The 18,148-nt window shown below is 40.0% G+C and overlaps 1 protein-coding gene across 12 annotated transcripts in view; it reads left to right on the top strand.

Moving 5' to 3' along the window:
* The window catches only part of IKZF2 (IKAROS family zinc finger 2), a 137,845-nt gene extending 120,714 nt beyond the window's left edge, over nucleotides 1-17,131 (top strand). For all 12 annotated transcript variants that reach the window (XM_059727147.1, XM_059727143.1, XM_059727145.1 and 9 more), the window contains one exon: nucleotides 7,337-17,131. In XM_059727147.1, coding sequence (XP_059583130.1) covers nucleotides 7,337-8,061 — 725 coding nt within the window. In that variant the 3' untranslated portion in view covers nucleotides 8,062-17,131. The remainder of the gene's footprint in view (nucleotides 1-7,336) is intronic.
* Nucleotides 17,132-18,148: the final 1,017 nt, after the last annotated feature.

Genomic DNA, 18,148 nt, shown 5'->3' with positions numbered 1-18,148 from the left:
TTAATACTTTTGAGGAGATATAATTATTTGGGGGAATACTCCACTACTATTTTATATGGTGCAACATATGTTTTCTATCTCCCCAACCCTGCCCTACCCCAACAAGATAAGGTTGATAATTCTTAGAAGAACTATAGTTTTGGGGGTCTGCAGACCCATGTGAAAAGCCTGTTCATTGTGAACAGCCTAACACTGGCAGCAGGGCTAGACCCCTACCTCACTTGAGCATCACTCAGACAGTCAAACTTTCCATCCCCTTTCATACTTACTAGTACATCAACACAGGGCCAGAAACAATTGGACCAGCAGAGAGAAAGTAGATGGGTTTTTATTCTATATTAGGTTAAAATTAGCACATTTTGGATAGAAACTTAACTTTTGTGTGACACACATGGTTCCATTACTTGCATTAGAAGTAGTCTAAGGGAATCATTGCCTACAAGTCCTGATAAGGTATATGTGTATTTGTTGTGTTTAGTGTTAATACAACAGCTAGGGGATGAGTTGGGGGGAAAAACAACATTAGTGATGCTTTCTACCCACAAGCCAATCTCTAACCACCTGCTCATGAAAACAGTACCTCACTTACAGTAGATCTTCCTAATATGGTCATCCCTCTTCTTTCTTTGAGACTGCTCAAGGGTAGCAACATTAAAAACGTCAAATGATTGAAATTGAATTGAAAGTCAAATGATTGTCCTTAGATCTCAGAATCAAATGCCTAGAAAAGAAGGATGAGAGTTCACACCTTTCTGAATTATCCATAGATTGTATCTAGACACGGGCAGTTCTTAATTCATTTGTGGCATCTTTTTTAAATGATCTTTGTAATCATATATTCTCTTTTCTTATATTTAGTTCTGGAGCACTATCTGAAAATCCTCCACAGAAAATGCCCATTAGTCAGTACAGTTTTTTCCCTTATACATTTACTGTACTAGTTGAAAGAGTTCCGAGAATTCACACGTTCTGAATAGCTTATAGTGATGGAATCCCTTGAAATGACAGAGAATTTATTAAACTTGAAGGGTTTATTTACCTGCTCATATGTGTTGACCAAATATTACATTGTCTTTTAAGGCTACCTTAGTGCTTTGAAATGGAATGGATAGATTGAATATGCTGTAGATTCTAAGAATCTAAATACCTAGATTCTTATCCAAGTCCAGTTGTGGGGAAGGAAGGAATGAACCATAATGTAATCATATTTCTCTAACTCTCTCTTTTGGCATTGAGATGCCTAAGCTTAAAGACACTGATATGTCTTTCAGAGATCCTCTTTTCACCACATTTACCATGATTTTACTTTTACTCCCTTTTCCTCCTACATGAGATACTGTTCAACACAATCTGGAAGACCTTACAATGGTTTGTTTTCCTGTGCATACGGCAAGCTTGGTGCCTCTCCATAACAACTTAATGATATTTATGAGCAGGTCACCTAAGCATCAGCTTCAGTTTTCACATTCTGCATTTTGTCCATGCTTTACTGTTCTTTGTGATCAGCAGTGTCTAGGGGGCCTGGTTGGGACTACAATCTGCCCTACCGCAATTTCATAAAGAAGGGAAGTGGACTGCTGCAAACAGTGCTTGTAATTGTTCAAAAGGGGTAACTGGTTATACCTAGAGTTGAGGAACTCCTGTTCTTAAAAGACCTGTTAAATTAGTGGAGGAATACAGAATAATGAATGGTACAGATGAGGTAAATTGAGCACTTCTGTTCACGTTTTCTTAATACAGCAGGGAGGGGACATTCAATGAAATCAAGAAGGAACCAAATTTAATGCTGATAAAATGAAAATAAAATGAAATATTTTCCATTGATTCACAACTAAACTGTGGAAGTCATTGTCACAGAGTGTCATTGAGGGTTAAGAGTTTGACAAGATTCAAAAGAAGGCTTTTATGTGGCTCACAGTAATGTCTAGCTTGTTATAGTAAAGTTTAATAATACACAAGTATTTCAAAATAGATAAAAGGCCTCATGCTTCAAAGCATAAGCCAACTTCTAGTTAATGGAAGTCACTGTGGAGCTTTTCTTTTATCTAGGTTATCGTATATTGCACCTTCTTCCAAAACCTCTGGAACCAATCAATGTCAGCAAGTGACTACTGAAGTATAGTCATGGACTACAGGTCTCTTCCTGTATGGCAGTTCCTTTGTCTCTGTATTCCTAGCTCCCCATAGATAAGTGCAGGCTTTTTGGGGGGGAGCAGGGAGAGGGGTAGGCTAGGGGAGATTAGATTGGGTTCAAAATGGCCACCCAATCTAAGGTAAGTCACGTTGGGGGGAAAGGATCAGCAGGGGCACTGTGGAGAGGGTGGAGGCAAGCAGGCTCGTGGCAGGGATTGGGAGTCGGGTAGGGGGGATGTAGGGACAGATGGTTTCTGCAAGAGCAATTTCTGGGATCAGAGATGTAAGCAGCATATGAGTGGGAATGGTGGGGTAGAGCAGGTGGTATCTGGCGGGGGAATGCTGGGGTCCAAAAGGGTTTTGTGGGATCAGGATGGGTTATAGGGTCTTGGTGGGGTTTGGGGATGACCAGGAGCTATTTTTAGCCCCCAATCCCTCCAGAAAACTTACACCCCCATCTCTTCCACCCCTTTCCCCACTGGGATTTACTTACTCAGCTCCCAGCAGCACTGAACACTGATAAAAAGCAGTGGCACCCAGGGTGGCATGCAGGTTGGGGTATAGAGAGAGCTAACTGGTCCATGGGGGAGTAGTAGGGGATTGCGGGGGGGTTGTTAAAATAGATCAGTGCCAGGCAGGGGAATGTGAAAAGTGCAACTCTGTAGCTGGGTTGGCAGCTGGGCTTTCTCAGCCCCAGGACTGTGCAGGTAACTGTACAGAAGTTCCATGCCCCAGTCTAACCTAGTTTGGGTTTAGATTCATTTCCGATCACTGAGACTAAGTCTGAGTGTAAGATCCACACCGGGGTGAACTAAGTTACATCAGGTAGTCATTTTGAATCCTATTTAACCTCCTCCTAACTGCCCTTCCCCTCCCCCCCCAAATGTCTGCACTTAACTGAAATGTGATTTATTTGGTAATATAAAATAAGATAATCGGGGTGTTGGCAGACAGTTTTTTCTTTTAGTTTTTTAATGTGTAATGAGAATAAATCTAATGGACTAGTGTATCCCACAGTGCTAAAAAAACTGATGAGTTAATTTTGATTACAGTTTGGCCAAAATTGACATTATTGGAAATTGGAAAGGGTTCCCTTTGTGCTCTGTAGTGCATTTGGCAAGAAATGTTTTGTCCCTTTGTGTTATCAAACTTTCTTTTTTATTACTGTTTTAATGTTATAATCCATTTTTAAAACTCAGTTCAACATCTTTACAACTAAATTGAAACATTCTGCCTCATAACTGAAGTCATTGGTAATTTGAGGATTTTTTTTCTAGTCAGTTTCCTGGTGGAGTTATAACATGTAGCATGATAAAGGGGGTTGATGGAGTTAAGTTGCTCACAGAAGTATGGCATTAATGCACAGGTAAAAATATGTTGGCCATTCTTTTCAGCCTGGGGGACGGAGCTGACCTCACAGTCAGAGGCTGGATCACATCCTTTTCCTTGGGCTTAGTTCATTATTCTAACACAAAACAAAGCTATTCTCATGGCCAAAGCACATAGCACAGGCCCGGAGAATCCCTTGTACACCTCTTCCTCCAACTCTGCTGCAAATTGTCACAGGCACCAACCTACTTCCTTTTGTTCCCCTTAGCCACTCAAGATACATATACACAGCATAGTGCAGTACAGTGCAGAAATATCCAAGCTATCATGGAGCAAGCCAACTAAGGTTCTAGTTGCAGCATAGCTGTGTTAACATGACAGTCTGCCATGCTAGAAGGCAGTCCAGACATCGCCCAGGGCTAATTAGCCTGGGCTGAGTGCCACATTAATACAGTTAATACAGTTTTTCTGTAAACTGTATGAAAAAAACCCCGTACTCACTGCTCCTGCTGGCAGGGGTGATCCCTGCTGTCCCGGGGCTTTTCTTGGCTTTTTTTTTTTTTTCTTAAAGGGCTGGAGCTGGCCCAGGCGGGGCACCCAAGGGGGGGATGGGGGAGCAGGGGGGCATCGGGGGGCTTGTGCAGAGCCCCCCATGCAGTGGGGGGTAGCAGGGATCGCCCCCTGCCCAGCGAACTTTTTTTTAATGTACCGGGAGCTGGGGTGGGTGGGAGCAGCCAAGGGGGGGGGGGGCTGGGGGAATGGGCAGGGGTTGGGGGACCTGGCAGGGGTCCCCCCATGGTCCCCTCCCCCACCCCTAATACTTACCAGCTCAGAGTCAGCTGCATCTCCCTGCTGCAGCCACCCAGGGACTGCCTGAATCATCAAAGTTCTCCTAATATTTTCCAAAGATTGTGGGAGCCTTGAATTGATTCAGACTTTTAAATTGGTCCCCTGATGCAATTTGGATTTAGAGATTCAGCCACCGAATTGGGCCAAACCTCCTCCAAATCGAATCACCATCCGAAGCTTTGCACAGCCGTAGAAGTAACAATCAACAAGGCTAGATCTAACTCCCATTAAAGACCTAGTCACTCTGACATAGCTTGTCCAATAGATCTCCCAACTATACAGTTGGTCCAATAAAAGTTATCAGAAAAAATCTTTGCCTCTAAGATAATCATCATAGATAGCAAGGCTTTCATCTTATGGCTGTAATATCAGTCTAGAAAATCATGTTTAGGTAACACCAAAAAAGAGACTTCCCTGTGGTCATGATGTTCTTGCAATTTCACTCTTATCATCCTATTTTCCTCTGACATCTGTGTTTAACAAATGGGACATTTTCCTCCCTTGTTTTTCCTTCTGCTTAGTAAATTGTAGGAATAAAAAAATAGGTAGCCACGGGGCAGCATAATATAAGGTACATAATCCAATAACACTTAGACCATGACCCTTGAGCAATAAATGGGTCTTCCATTTATCACCTGCAGCTCTTCATAGAAAACGTTATAATTTTGTTTTTACTACATGGTTTGGGTTTGTCTTTCCTGCAGCCTTGAATAATTCAATATCTGCACAATCTAACTCTATCACTGTTAACTAATGATTTTTTGAAACAGGGTGCATTTGCCAGAATTCACTTCCAAGCATGTATGTTGTTGCTTTTCAGGTAAAACTAACTGGTCACATTCCTCCTGAACCAGTCAGGACCAAGTGCTACTGGCCTGATCAGAAACAGATGTAGTACCACTAAAGTCAGTTGGATGCTTCACATCATCCTTCATATTAGGCTTGTACATGGAATATCAGGCATTAAATAGCATATTCAGTGAAAAAATGTGGAACGGGTATTCTATTGACACGTACTGATAGCATTCAGAAGAGCGTAGTTCATAGTGTGTTTGGTTTCAACATTTTTTCCAAGTACATTTGCTAAAATTTAAAAGAAAATGTTGAGGTTTTTAAGTTATAAGGAAGTCAAAATAGTGAAGTTAGTGACTCCCTATTTTCAGTACTGAGGTATGTTTCTGACAGGAAATACAATGAGAGTGAGAGCAAGCCAAAATTAGTTTCTAAAATCCATCCCATGGCAACTTAAAACTATTAATAATTATTTAATACAATTATGTATAACAGTAGTTCTCAACCTTTACCTAATTCACCAGTATGGTGTTCTGGTTTTACAGTTAGTGGTGGCAGAGCAAGTAAGATATCCTGTTATAGACCTAGGGCAGGGGCAAGCAATTATTTCGAGCAGAGGGCTGCTTAATGAGTTTTGGCAAGCCATCAAGGGCCGCATGACAGGCAGCGAGGGGAAGATAAATATTAATTTTCTAAATGTTTTAGGAGCCCCACGGGACAGATAGAATGGCCTGGTGGGCCACATCTTGCCCACCCCTGACCTAAGGGCATGAATTCAAGCTACATGCTAGATTGTTTGATGGCTGCCCCCATTCTACCCAGCTATAAATGTGTATCTTTTCATTTGGGCTAGGGAGTCGGTCATCATGTGTTATCCTACCTATATCTCTCCCTCATGTGCCAGACTTCAGAAAGTGGCTTGCTTTAATCATTCTAGCCTAATGATTAGAGATCTACCAAACTTGAGGAGGCAGCTGTCTGATTTCACAAATAGATTATAGGTCCATCTGCCATTTTCAAGAGCTTATTGTGGCTGCACCTCGGGCTGAGGGGCCCCGGTGTACCCACCTCTCATTGCTGATTGGCTGCAAGGGCTGTCAGCCCCTGCCCCTTGCCACTGATTGGTTATGAGGGCTGTCTGTCATGCAGATGGGGCTCGTGACGCTGAGAGAGAAAGAAGATAGATACACACAAACCCGTTACAATGGTCCGCAATGGTGGAAGTGGTTCGAAGGAAAGTGTCTCAGTCCATATAGAGTCTCATCGCAGGGGTCCTCTTCAGGTGGAGCGGGGTCATCCATTGCTGAAGAATCTTCTCAAAGTGAAGGTTCAACTGGTCAACCAGGTTTATCTCAAACTGGTTTCAGCCATTTTCAGACTGGTTTATATGCACTGAACATCTGTTCTGTTACAGGTTTAAACCAGTTTCTGATCACTTAAACAGGTTTATGTGTAATGTCTGTCCCTAGCCTAAGTGAATACATGATTCTGTTAACTTATTTTCTAATATGTACAGATTGTGACATTTAAATTCCCCTGAATCATTGGGTTTTATGTGAATGAAAATGCAAACTTCAGCCTCACACACCAGGATTTGTGGCTTCTCCTAAGTCTCACTTGTATCCATTACTGAAGTTGGTGTGTGGAGCAGATGCTTCGCATTCCTTGTGCTATCTAGTGGATCAGTATGCTTGCAGGCCTGCAGGTCTTACATCCCTTCTTAGACTGCTTCCTCAGTGGAGCCCTATTGTGAGGTATTGCTATGTTAGGTGCCTCACATAGGGTCTCAGCATCATAGAAAATCAGATCTTTGGAGTGTATGTTGAAAAAGAAAGTACTTCTTGGACTGATTGTCATGTGGTGTAAACTAGAGTAGTTCTATTGAGACAGATGGAACTACAATATAACCACCTGATGAGGAATGTTTGCCCTTTTTGCTCGTTCCTAACAAGAAATATCACCTGAAGATTTCCAGAAAGTTTAGAACTTGTGCCAGTAGTAGGCTTATTTTGAGTTGTGTCAAGATTATCTCTAGTGAGGGTGCCAATCCATGCTATATATAGACCTATCCGGGCAGAGGGCTTTGATACTGTGCTTATGCCTACTGGTGATTTTTTCCCTTAGAAATGCATATTTGGGGGGGTTTTGGAGGGGTGGGGGGAAGGGTTGGTGTGTGTGTAATTGAGCCCGTAGATAACTTTTTATTTTTATTTATTTTGTTCTTGTCCTTTAGGTGAAAAGCTCATGAGATTTGGCTATCCAGAAATTCACTTTGATATGAACTTGTCCTACGAGAAGGAGGCTGAGCTGATGCAGTCTCACATGATGGACCAAGCCATCAACAATGCAATCACCTACCTTGGAGCTGAGGCACTTCACCCCCTGATGCAACACACACCAAGCACAATTGCTGAGGTGGCCCCAGTCATCAGCTCAGCTTATGCTCAGGTCTATCATCCTAGTAGGATAGAAAGGCCCACTAGCAGGGAAACAGCTGACAGTCACGAAAACAACATGGATGGCCCTATCTCCCTCATCAGACCAAAGAGTCGACCCCAGGAAAGAGAGGGATCCCCCAGCAATAGCTGCCCAGATTCTACTGACTCAGAAAGCAGCCATGAAGATCGCCAGTCCTACCAAGGAAACTCTGCCTTAAATCCCAAGAGGAAGCAAAGCCCAGCTTATATGAAGGAGGACACCAAGGCTTTGGATGCCACAAAAGCTTCAAAGGGCTCTTTAAAGGATATCTATAAGGTCTTCAATGGAGAAGGGGAGCAGATTAGGGCCTTCAAGTGTGAGCACTGTCGAGTTCTTTTCCTAGATCATGTCATGTACACCATCCATATGGGTTGCCATGGCTATCGGGACCCATTAGAATGCAACATCTGTGGCTATCGAAGCCAGGACCGCTACGAGTTCTCGTCGCACATTGTTCGAGGAGAGCACACATTCCACTAGGCCTTGTCATCCAAAGGGGAATCTTATGAAGTAGAAAAACTGCACATGAAGAAATACTGCACTTACAATCCCACTTTTCCTCAGATGTTGACACACCTTTTGTTGTTGTTGTTGTTGTTGTTGCTGTTGTTTATTATTAACCTTATTTTATGGACCCAACCTCAGTCACTCTGCCCAGTTTAAGAACGGAAAGAAGGAAAACAAGGGATGAGAAAGTTTCTTCTGTTGTTGCTGTCACTTTTGTTTTGGTGGCCTGTCTGATGTTTTCAGTGGGAATTGAAAGGCAGTCCATTTCTGTCACAATTAGTTGTATATCACATCCTATTTTGGGCACTGCTTAACCCTAATAGGTGCTTTAAAGTCAAAAGGAGTTGCCACTCATTTGTAGATTAACAATTTCAGGCAAATAGGTAGAAACATTTCAGAGGAAAGCTCATTCAACTGTATAGATATGGTAGGGGGTTGGGGAAGGGAGGAGTGGGGAATTTTATTCTGCAGAATGAACAATTATTTTTAAAGTAAAACTGGTTTACTCTGGGGATATAGAAGCATGAATCAAAGTCAATATTCCTTGCAAAATTACTTCCTAAGGTTGGCTGTTTTCATGGGTTCGGTGTTTACTGCCCCTCTGGAATGTATAAATTATGTATGTGTAACACTGTACCACATAACAGCAGTTTAGTTTCATAAGTCTTAGGGACCTCCTGCAGTAAGTTTGAGGACCTGTGTTTTTTATTTTACTTATGAAGCACCTTTTGTTAGAATTGCTGATTTGCTGTTATTCCATAACTATGTGTTGACTCACTGGCTTCTTACAGGCTCCCTCATAGCCTTACTTAGCTAATTGCACCCTATGTTTTAAGAAACAGCATTTAGAAATAACGGTTTTAACCTAGCTTCTAGGACAATAGGTAACCTAGGAGTCTATAAGAGCCTATAGTTTACTCAAGAGGTTCTGCTGCTCTTTTAAAATAATTTGTTTTAAAATTACCAATGTACTAGTAGTGAAGTGTTCTTTAAAAATATATATATATATATAAATAGATATATAGATATATATATAAAAAATATTTTCTCATTCTGTCATCTTCAGTGTTAACCTCTCAGCAGTAAGACTTACAGCTGGGAAAACACTAGGGTCCGGATCATAAATTGGCATTAATCATCATAGTTCTCTTGACTTTGATGGAAGTAATCCATGCTACATCAAGATCTGGTCCTCGATAACCTCTTTTTCAGTAGATCTTTGGCTTACTGATTTGTGGAATCAGTAACTACCTAGTATTCTTTTCAAATCCTTAAGTCCTCTTTGATTTGAGGATAGAAGCATTTGCAAATCTTGATATATGACCTTTGCTCTAGGAGAGTGTAAAACCTATTCAGAGAAACAGCTGTCAATATGATTTAACTTCATTTAGCACTTTGGAAAAATGGGTACTTGAGGTATAGGCACTGAGGTTTGGTTTGAGTTCATATTTGTGAGCTTTACTTGCTGCAGAAAAACAAAACAAAACAAAAAGCTAGTATAATCGTCCCACTGAGCTGCAAGCCAGACAGAGAACCATGCAAACAGGGTTTATTTTATTGTTGGGTTTTTTTCTCATTCCCAATGCAAGACAGAACCACTAGTCCAATATTCTGTAGGTTAAGTTTCTCCTGAAAAAATAAATGCAACCCCAGTATGATATATTGTCATTTAAACCCAAATCATCTTGCATCAAACCTTGTTGAAAGAACCACCAAAATAGAGCCTGAGCCTTAAACATTTACATGAGTGAGTAACTTCCTTCTCATGAATAGTCTCATTGAGTTCAATGATGACTATTCACATGAGTAAAGTTACTCAGGTGCTTAAGTGATTGCATGACCAGCCCATAATGAATTCCCATTTGCTCACTTGAATCTGCATATTCTGTGTACATGCCAACTTGCTGTTCATTTGAAGGGGTGCTGTTTCTTCTTATCTTCCCAGACCTGGAGCAATTGAAAGTAGGAGCTGAGTGGTATTGATTGAAATCTTTTTATGGCAACATACTTGGCAGTTAGAAGCCCTGTTTAGAGAGGATACAGTAGATCGTGGCCAGATTACCTGAGTACTACTTCCCGGCACTGAAATGCTATTAAGTAAGAGCTGGTAAAGTCTTGCAGTAGCCTATTAATTATAATACAATATAGATAGAAATGCTGCTTTATGTAATATGAGAGCTATCAAGGCTGGGAATACAGGGACTTTAGAGAAACAGATCTAAAGACTTATTCCCAACATTGTTCTTAGCTTCCTTATATGCCTTTCTTAGTTAGGATACAGATGAAGCTTGGGCAAAATCTTAACTGCCCATGTTCCTTCCTCCCTGATTTGTGCCTGGCATGATCAAGGTAGGTTACAGCCTGCTGATGACTTCTAAACTACTTATTTGATTCCAAAGGTAGCTGTCAAAGACCACGTACTCCTGGTGCTGATGGGAAGAAAAGGAAACTGCATTTGGACAGTGAAATGAAAGAGGATCCCTTCCTCTGCTCAGTTGTACTCCATGGGGCTATGAATGAATTTTTTTTTGTGTGTTAAGTAAAGGTTTGGGGGAATGCTGAATTCTGTGACACCTACTTGAGAACCCATGGAGATCTCCTTGCTGAAAGGGGTGGAAGGGAACAGGGACAAGAAGTGGCACTGATCAGTTCAGCATAGTTTCCTGGTGTTTCCCTTCCATCTCTTTCACAGTCTGTGGAGGGCAGGTTTTGTAGGCAACCCTAATGATACAATCTCCAGAAGCAGCCATGTTCCCATTGTGTAGAGAGGCAGCGGTACATGTAGGAGACAGTCCCAGGCTGATGTAAGTTTAGGAGAAAGCTCACTAAGTTTCCTCATCTTACGCCGTTCTTTTGTGGAGAGAGGAACATCTGGGCCAGATCAGGATATAAGGCACATCAGACTGGGCGTGTCTACACATGCATTCATGCACTTTTCCTAATACACATTAAATTTACTGTCTCCAATATGAGGTACTAAATAAATGCGCATTAGACTGTGCTAATTTGCAGTAGTGCAAGCACACTCTTTTTTAGGTGATGCTTAATGTGTAGTAGCCTATTCTACTGCACATTAGCATGGATTTTTACGTGCCGCTTTAATTTGCAGTAAAATAGGCTACTGTGCATTAAAACGCACAAGTACATGCCCCCACTGTTCACCAGCTACAAGATCCCTTTCCTTTTAAAGGTGATCACACATTGATTTCAGCTGTAGGAGAGTGGTCCCCATATAGGAGGTTTCATGGGGCTCAAGGCATTAAGAAAATGCCTACCTGAGCCTAGGAGAAAGAGGGAATCCAGCCCATTGTTGCACTTCTAAGAGAGTGCAATGTGTGCTCCACCCAATGGCCAGTGTGAAGACTGAAGTGGAACACAGCCACTTCAGATGTCTAGCACAAGGACACAAATATGCACTAGAGCCTGTGAGTGCATGCACAGGATATGAAAAAAGGGGGAATTTTTGTAGGTACCCATGCAAAAACTTACTAGAATGTGACCCACAGTTAATGGTACATTTTTTCATTAATGATTCATTCTCCCTTAGGGAATGTTCAATAGCAATTTGAAAAATCAGACTCAAAGACCTCATGTCTTTATTGTTAACTTTAGTTAAGCTAACACTTTTGTTCAGTTTCCAGCCAACGACATATTATGTATTGTGCTACTAAATAAATACTGGAAAGACCAAGGTAGCTCAGTGGTGGTAGTTCTGAGTGCAACCATTATGGGGAAAGCTAATTAAGTAGAGGCTGGCAGGTTCACAAAACTAGCCTTGTGGACAGCAGTTTATTCCCCTAATACCACACTGAGGACCAGAATAGGTACAGCAAGATTTTAGTCATTGCCTTTAGATGTTTGCATTTCCTGTCTAAGTCTAAGCAGGGGAGTTTAGAGGCACGCTAATTTTTCATCATTTCTATCTTTCTTAAAGCTCACCAAAATGTGTCTTCTCTAAAAGAAGTGGAAAGGATTTAGGTTCATTTTAAGTTTGGGGAAAATGTTAGAGTGGATATTACGTTAGCATAAGCAGTTCATGCATCCTACTTGGGATTTACAGCAGTGAGAGTTGTTCAGAGAAAACAAGATAAATCCTGATTCTGCAAGTTGGTTGTTGCAGATCACCCAGTGAGGCTGCAGGATTTGGACCTTGGAAGATATATTTGTCTCACTTGCTGTTTGCAGATTTTTAAGAGAAGCTGTTGAATTTGTCACATGTATTAATTATTCATAGTAATCTACTAAAAAAAATCAGCAGGTAGTTTTGGGTCCATTAAACATTTACTAGCAGTGTATTCCTTTTATTTGAAAATTTGTTATTTCAGAGTTACCTTGTGTGTCTAATCAAAACTAGCCAAGTTATGTTTAACTCTTGGAATCAATTTCAAGTCAAATACTTTTTTGTTTACAAATTAAGAATTAGCTTCCTATGGGCATTTCCCCAGCATTCAAAATAGCTGTTTCCATAAACTGTCCTGCCAGTAAGCTTTTGCACTCCATTTTAAGGCATAAAGCAAGATTTGGTCTATACTGGTGTAACTCCATTTATGTAAATAGAGATGCAGCTACTTGGTTCTAGTCTGATATGACCCATAGTCTCAGAGCTGTGTATCTGTCATTAAGACTAATGAGTTTTACAGCCATTTTTTTTTTTTTTGCATTGAGTTAGGAATGTATTAGGAATGCACAGAGAAATATATAGGATATTACAGTAAAACCAGCTCTTTGAGAAGTAATTAATGGGATTAAAGCAACCGCATTCTGCTTAAAAAGTGCTTCCATCAATGAAGCAAAATGAATGGTGTCTAAGCATCCTCTCTATTTAGAGAGAGAACGAGACTCTTTTGTAATTCAGCTTGTTTCTTCTCTGTAGTAGGTCTCCCATTTTAGGGTACAAATCAAAAATTGTCCCTGTATCAATAGAGTTTATATATCACAGACAAAGACATTCACAATTTTTCTTATTCAAAATTTGCTGTTTTACTATGTATTTTGCCAGCTTGAGGCAGGAAAGCAAATTCAGCCACTGAGCAAAATTCAGCCATTCAGAACTTGGGGACAATAGGGGGACTTAAATGGCATGTCTGTCTTGGCCCTCTAGATGTTCCATAAGGATGCACATTAAAAGAGGCCACAAAATAACAAGCTGCTTCTACCTCCAAAAAACCAGTTTATGCTGATTTACCTAATGAAGTTAGTGACTTCAACTAAGGACCTAAGTAGATTGCGAATTATAAAGGTCCTCAGCTAGTTAACTTGCTTTTACCTCACTACTTTGAAGCAACTATTTCGTGTCATTTCATTAAGATGTGCATTGGGAAGAAGGGTAACATTGTTAGCAAAGCAAAGATAGTCTTGAAAAAGTGAGATGAAACTGGCTTTGGCTCAGTTGAATTGTATGTTAATTTTATATAGTCTTATTTAAAAACAATTAAAGCCAGTGATGATATGCAGTATAGAGCAGCTGGAGATTATGTGCATTTATTAGCACATTTGAAGTATTATAAACAATTACAAGCAAACGACAGTTGTCAAGCTAAATAATCAAATTGCGTTCTGAGATGCTTTGTCGCTTTTATCATGTTTGTTCACTTACGGTCTTGTCCAACGCTAACTGAAGACAGTTGAAAGGACTGAGGTCCATATGCTTCAGTCCAAGTAAACATTTTGGCACCCACCTACTTTCACACACCTAAGTACTCCCAGCGACCTCATTGGGACTGCTGAGGAACTTCTGTAAGCATGTCCTTTTTACTCCTCTCTTAACTGTATCAGAGCCTTACTAGCTAATTTGCGAAGTTCAGCAGCTTACATTGAGTCTCATCACCCATAAATTTTGAAAGTTCAAAATTCTCCTAAATTGATGCATTAGCCTTAAACCCAAATTCTGAGTAGTACATACTGGTAGACTGTCTTTATATCATTATTCAGAAGTAAAATATGGAGGTCCTCTGCAAAGCAGAATTGAAAACACGGTCCCATTCTAGGCATGAAAGCCAGTTTGCAGTAAATTGGGCCATTTAGTTTTACCTCAAGTGACAAAGAGTAAGAAAAGCTTCTTGAAGGGGTAGAGGTCACTGAATCTCCTACTATGCACTTACTGGGATTTGACATTACTTACTGGAAATGGGTGTTCATTTCTGAATACATTGTAACAAGGGAAGGACTTTTAGTTATTTTTGTAGTAGTTCAGATTCTGAAACTGTGATCAATTATTTGACTAATTGTCAAGCGTTCTCAAAGCTTGAACATATTCACTTCCTGATTCATGTAGCAAAGTTTCCTTTATTGCTTTCAATTGTTTTCTCTTCCCCCCCCCCCCCCCCCCCCCCCCCACCTTTAGCTTAAAAGACTGGGCTAGCTGTTATCTCCTGTAGCATTGGTTTGTCTAGGCTTTTTTTTTTCATTTCTCTCTCCGTTCACTGGCTGTACAGTCTGTTTACATATTTTTGTACTCAAGTGTAGTTTTATATTAAAAACAGGAAAAAAAAAAAAAGATAGTTAATTTGAGGGGAAAAAAACATTAAGGTACATAATCTTTGTAACACTTTCAAAAATAGGGTACATACAGAGATGACTCCACAGTTATGTAACTGTAATATTGTATATTTGCCTTCCTTTTTAGTTGGTTTTATTTTCTGGTTGTAATTTTTTTTTCCTAAAATGTATATCTTTTTATGAGAGACTGGAAACTTTTAATGCAAATGTTTAGAAAGATTTAAAATTGTAAAGTAAAAGTCATATAATTTTTTTTTCCTGTTGGAAGAAAATGCTTTAAAAGAAGTTTTACTACTGTACTATTCCAGGGTGGGGGTTGCTAACCCCAGATTTGTTCTTGATGCTTCATTCTTGGATTTTGCTCTCAAAATATGCTTCTTTCAAATGTGGAATGATTGCTTATATTACTCAGTTAAAAAACAAGAAAAAACAAACCAACAAAGACCCCACAAAACACAACCTTTTTTGATTATTTTTCTGTTCAAGTGCAATACTTGCCCTAATGTCTTAATAACGTACAGATTTTTTCCCCTTTTCTCAGTCAACACATTAAAATGTTCCATATTAAACGCAGTAAAAGATAAAATTCAAATAATTATGTAAATTAAAATAGTGAAACAAAGTGACAAAAGGTGAAAAGCTCAAAGCTAAGGCTAATTCCCATTCCTTAACTCCTGCTTTTATTTGACATTGGAACAAGGACAGGGTGTATAAACTGAGAACAAACATGTCATTGCCTCTTTTTTTATTTTCTTTCTTTTGTAACTGCAGCTTTTTTCTTGAGAAAGCACTTAATATGGCTATTTATTTAAAAACAAAACAAGACAAAAAGCACTGGGCCTGGTCCAGAGCCCACTCGGACTTCTCTGAGCTTTGACGATGGATTTTGGATCAGATCCTAATGTCTAAGGCAAACTCCCCATTTATTCCACTGGGAGAGATTTGCCTGTATAAGTTCAGGACTTGTGTCCATTATCTACCTGAGAAACCAGAAAAAGCTTCTTTAGAGCTGTACTTGTCTTACATAAGTTTAGATGGGGTTTGTTCTACATATCATACATATTTATATATAGTGTATTTTAATGCCTTTTCCCCAGTAAACTGAAGCCGCTGTTCTGTAAATATGTATTTAGGTACACAAAAAAGTCCCTGTGAGATTTCTTTGAAAGGCAGTTACTGCGCATGCACAGTAGCCACTTTTATCTTTTAAATTTGTATTTGATATTTCTTTTTTAATAAAAGCAAAGGTGAGGAGACTGATTCTCCCTCCCCTTCTCCCCCCTCCACCCTGATTGATTGCCAAAATTATTTCCAAGACCTATTTTGAGTTTAGAAAGTAAAATATGTTCAAACTGGTGAGCTTCACAGTTGTTGTTTTTTTTTTATGCTTGCAGGGCCAAATTCTGATATCCTTATATAGGTTGAGCTGCCCCTTTTTCCACAAAGGAGGTTTCATTTAAAAGTTAATGAGATCGTTCTTGGAACAAGGTTTTGTGGAGTGTGAGTTCAGGATGCCAGAATCTGATCCATACCCTTGGTGTGTATAAGAGCATCTTTAATGACTTCTGTGGAGTTGTACCCCATTTACTCCAGGGCTGAATTTGACACTTCTCATTTCTGATGAGGCAACCCAACTGAGTACTAAGGCAAACAACTTTCTTCCCGAGTTAAATCTTTGGGCACTTTTACACGTGCTCTGATGCAATCTGACTAGAACACGACAGAGCAGACTTGATTAGATGAATCTGCTCAAGCGTCCTATTCAGAACGCTTCAGTATGCTGCAGCATCTTATGTATTAAGCATCCCGTGTTTCAAAATGGCAGGGGGGGAACTTTAACTAAAGTTTGTTGAATGAAATGTGGGACGCTGAATACATGAGACACTGTAGGTGTTTTTAATTAGAATGGCACCCAACAGCTGCTCTAATTAAAAAGCTGCCTTCCCCCATCCCAGAGCATGTGTATAGGCACCCTTTAGTTCTGTGTAGATACTTTGCATGCAGATGAGGCTCCTCTAAAATTGGGTTTTAGGGCTGGGTCCAAAAACCAGCAAAGACACTGGGACTCTTCCCACTGAATTGATGGTCTTTGGAACTTGTCTTTATAACAAAAGTTTAGAAACAACCGTTATTACAGTGGTCCCTGTGAACCACTCTAAAGCAAATCTTAATGCCCCTGCTGAACAGTTTTGCCACTGCAGACTGAAATATGAGACTTGCATTTTCTTTTCCTTCTCTTTAAGCATACATGCATACATATGGTTCCATACCTGAATGAGTGTTGTACAGCCACGGGAGAGTGCGAGTCTGTATGTGTGTATAAATAAAAGAAGAAGCTGCAGAAACTTTGTAATACTTTGTGAAAAGGATTATATTATAAAGTTTGTACTGTCTGAGTGCACAGCTACTGGAATAAATGTAGGGAATCTCAGGAACAAGCATATAATTTGTCCAAGACTTATTTCTTCTCAGAAGTGTAAGTGCAGTTTTTAATTCTGTATATTATTTAATATTTTACCAATAAAAATAAACTTCTGACATGAAACAGTTTTCCATATAAATTATCTGGTAACATAAGTGTCCACATATATTTCTCTCTTGCAGCTGAAAATACGAATACTAGAATGCCTGTTAGTAGGAATCACATTTACACATGATAGCGGATCATATTTGGTAGCTGGAAAGACTTGCCATACTATAAAGTGTGTATATGTCTTGGTAGATCATGTTTTTAAAGAATATCTTATAAAATGTTGATTAAATTTATACAGTAGCTCAGTACTGTCGCCAGAATTCCAACTGCTGTGTAACACCTGAAGAACTGTCAGCTTAATTTAAGTACTAGCCGTGTATAGCATTTTGGAGAGAAATGCATACGCTAGATTAGCAGAATTTTCAACTGTGTTTTCACAGTTTATTATAATAGAAATGTATTTGTCCTTTGAAAGATTCCAAAATGCAGCAACTTTTACCTTCTAAACATACATTTTTCCTCAATGATTGTCTTTCCAGATAGAAGTCAGGTTATACTATTGCAGGATGGAAAAGGTGTGATGTGGCAAATTAAGTGTCTTCTCCAAAGCCCATTGAAGTCAATTAGAGTCTTTTAATTGATTTCAGCAGACATTGGATTAAGTTCTAAGAAGGTTTAGGTTTTAACTTTTTCTCTGATTGGTGATTGTTAGGCTTATCTATAAATGAATAAATTCAGTGCAGGGTCTCAATTTTTTAAGGAAGAGTTATTGAAGCTATTGGCAATACCATATTTACTCAATTAGAAGATTAGAGTTTTTCCCCTTTTTAACATGGGGCGGGAAGCCCCTCACCCTACAAGAGCTACTGCTGCAGCTCTGGCTCTGCCCCCAACCCTGCTGCCTGCCCTCTGCTGCCTCTACATCCCCCACTACTCTTCCCCTGCAGCCTGAAGCCCTCAATGCCTCCAGTCTCCCCGGCACTGCTTCTCCTCCTCTGCCTGCCGCATTCCTTCTTACCTTTGCTCAGTGCCACTAGGCTCCATCCTCGCTGCAGTCTGGAACGTGGAGCACCAGAACATATGCTCCAG

The sequence above is a fragment of the Alligator mississippiensis genome, chromosome 4 (assembly GCF_030867095.1).
Source record: "Alligator mississippiensis isolate rAllMis1 chromosome 4, rAllMis1, whole genome shotgun sequence".
NCBI classification, from domain to species: Eukaryota; Metazoa; Chordata; order Crocodylia; family Alligatoridae; genus Alligator; species Alligator mississippiensis.
The sequence above is the reverse complement of the archived record's forward strand: the minus strand, read 5'-3'. Positions and strand labels throughout refer to the sequence as shown.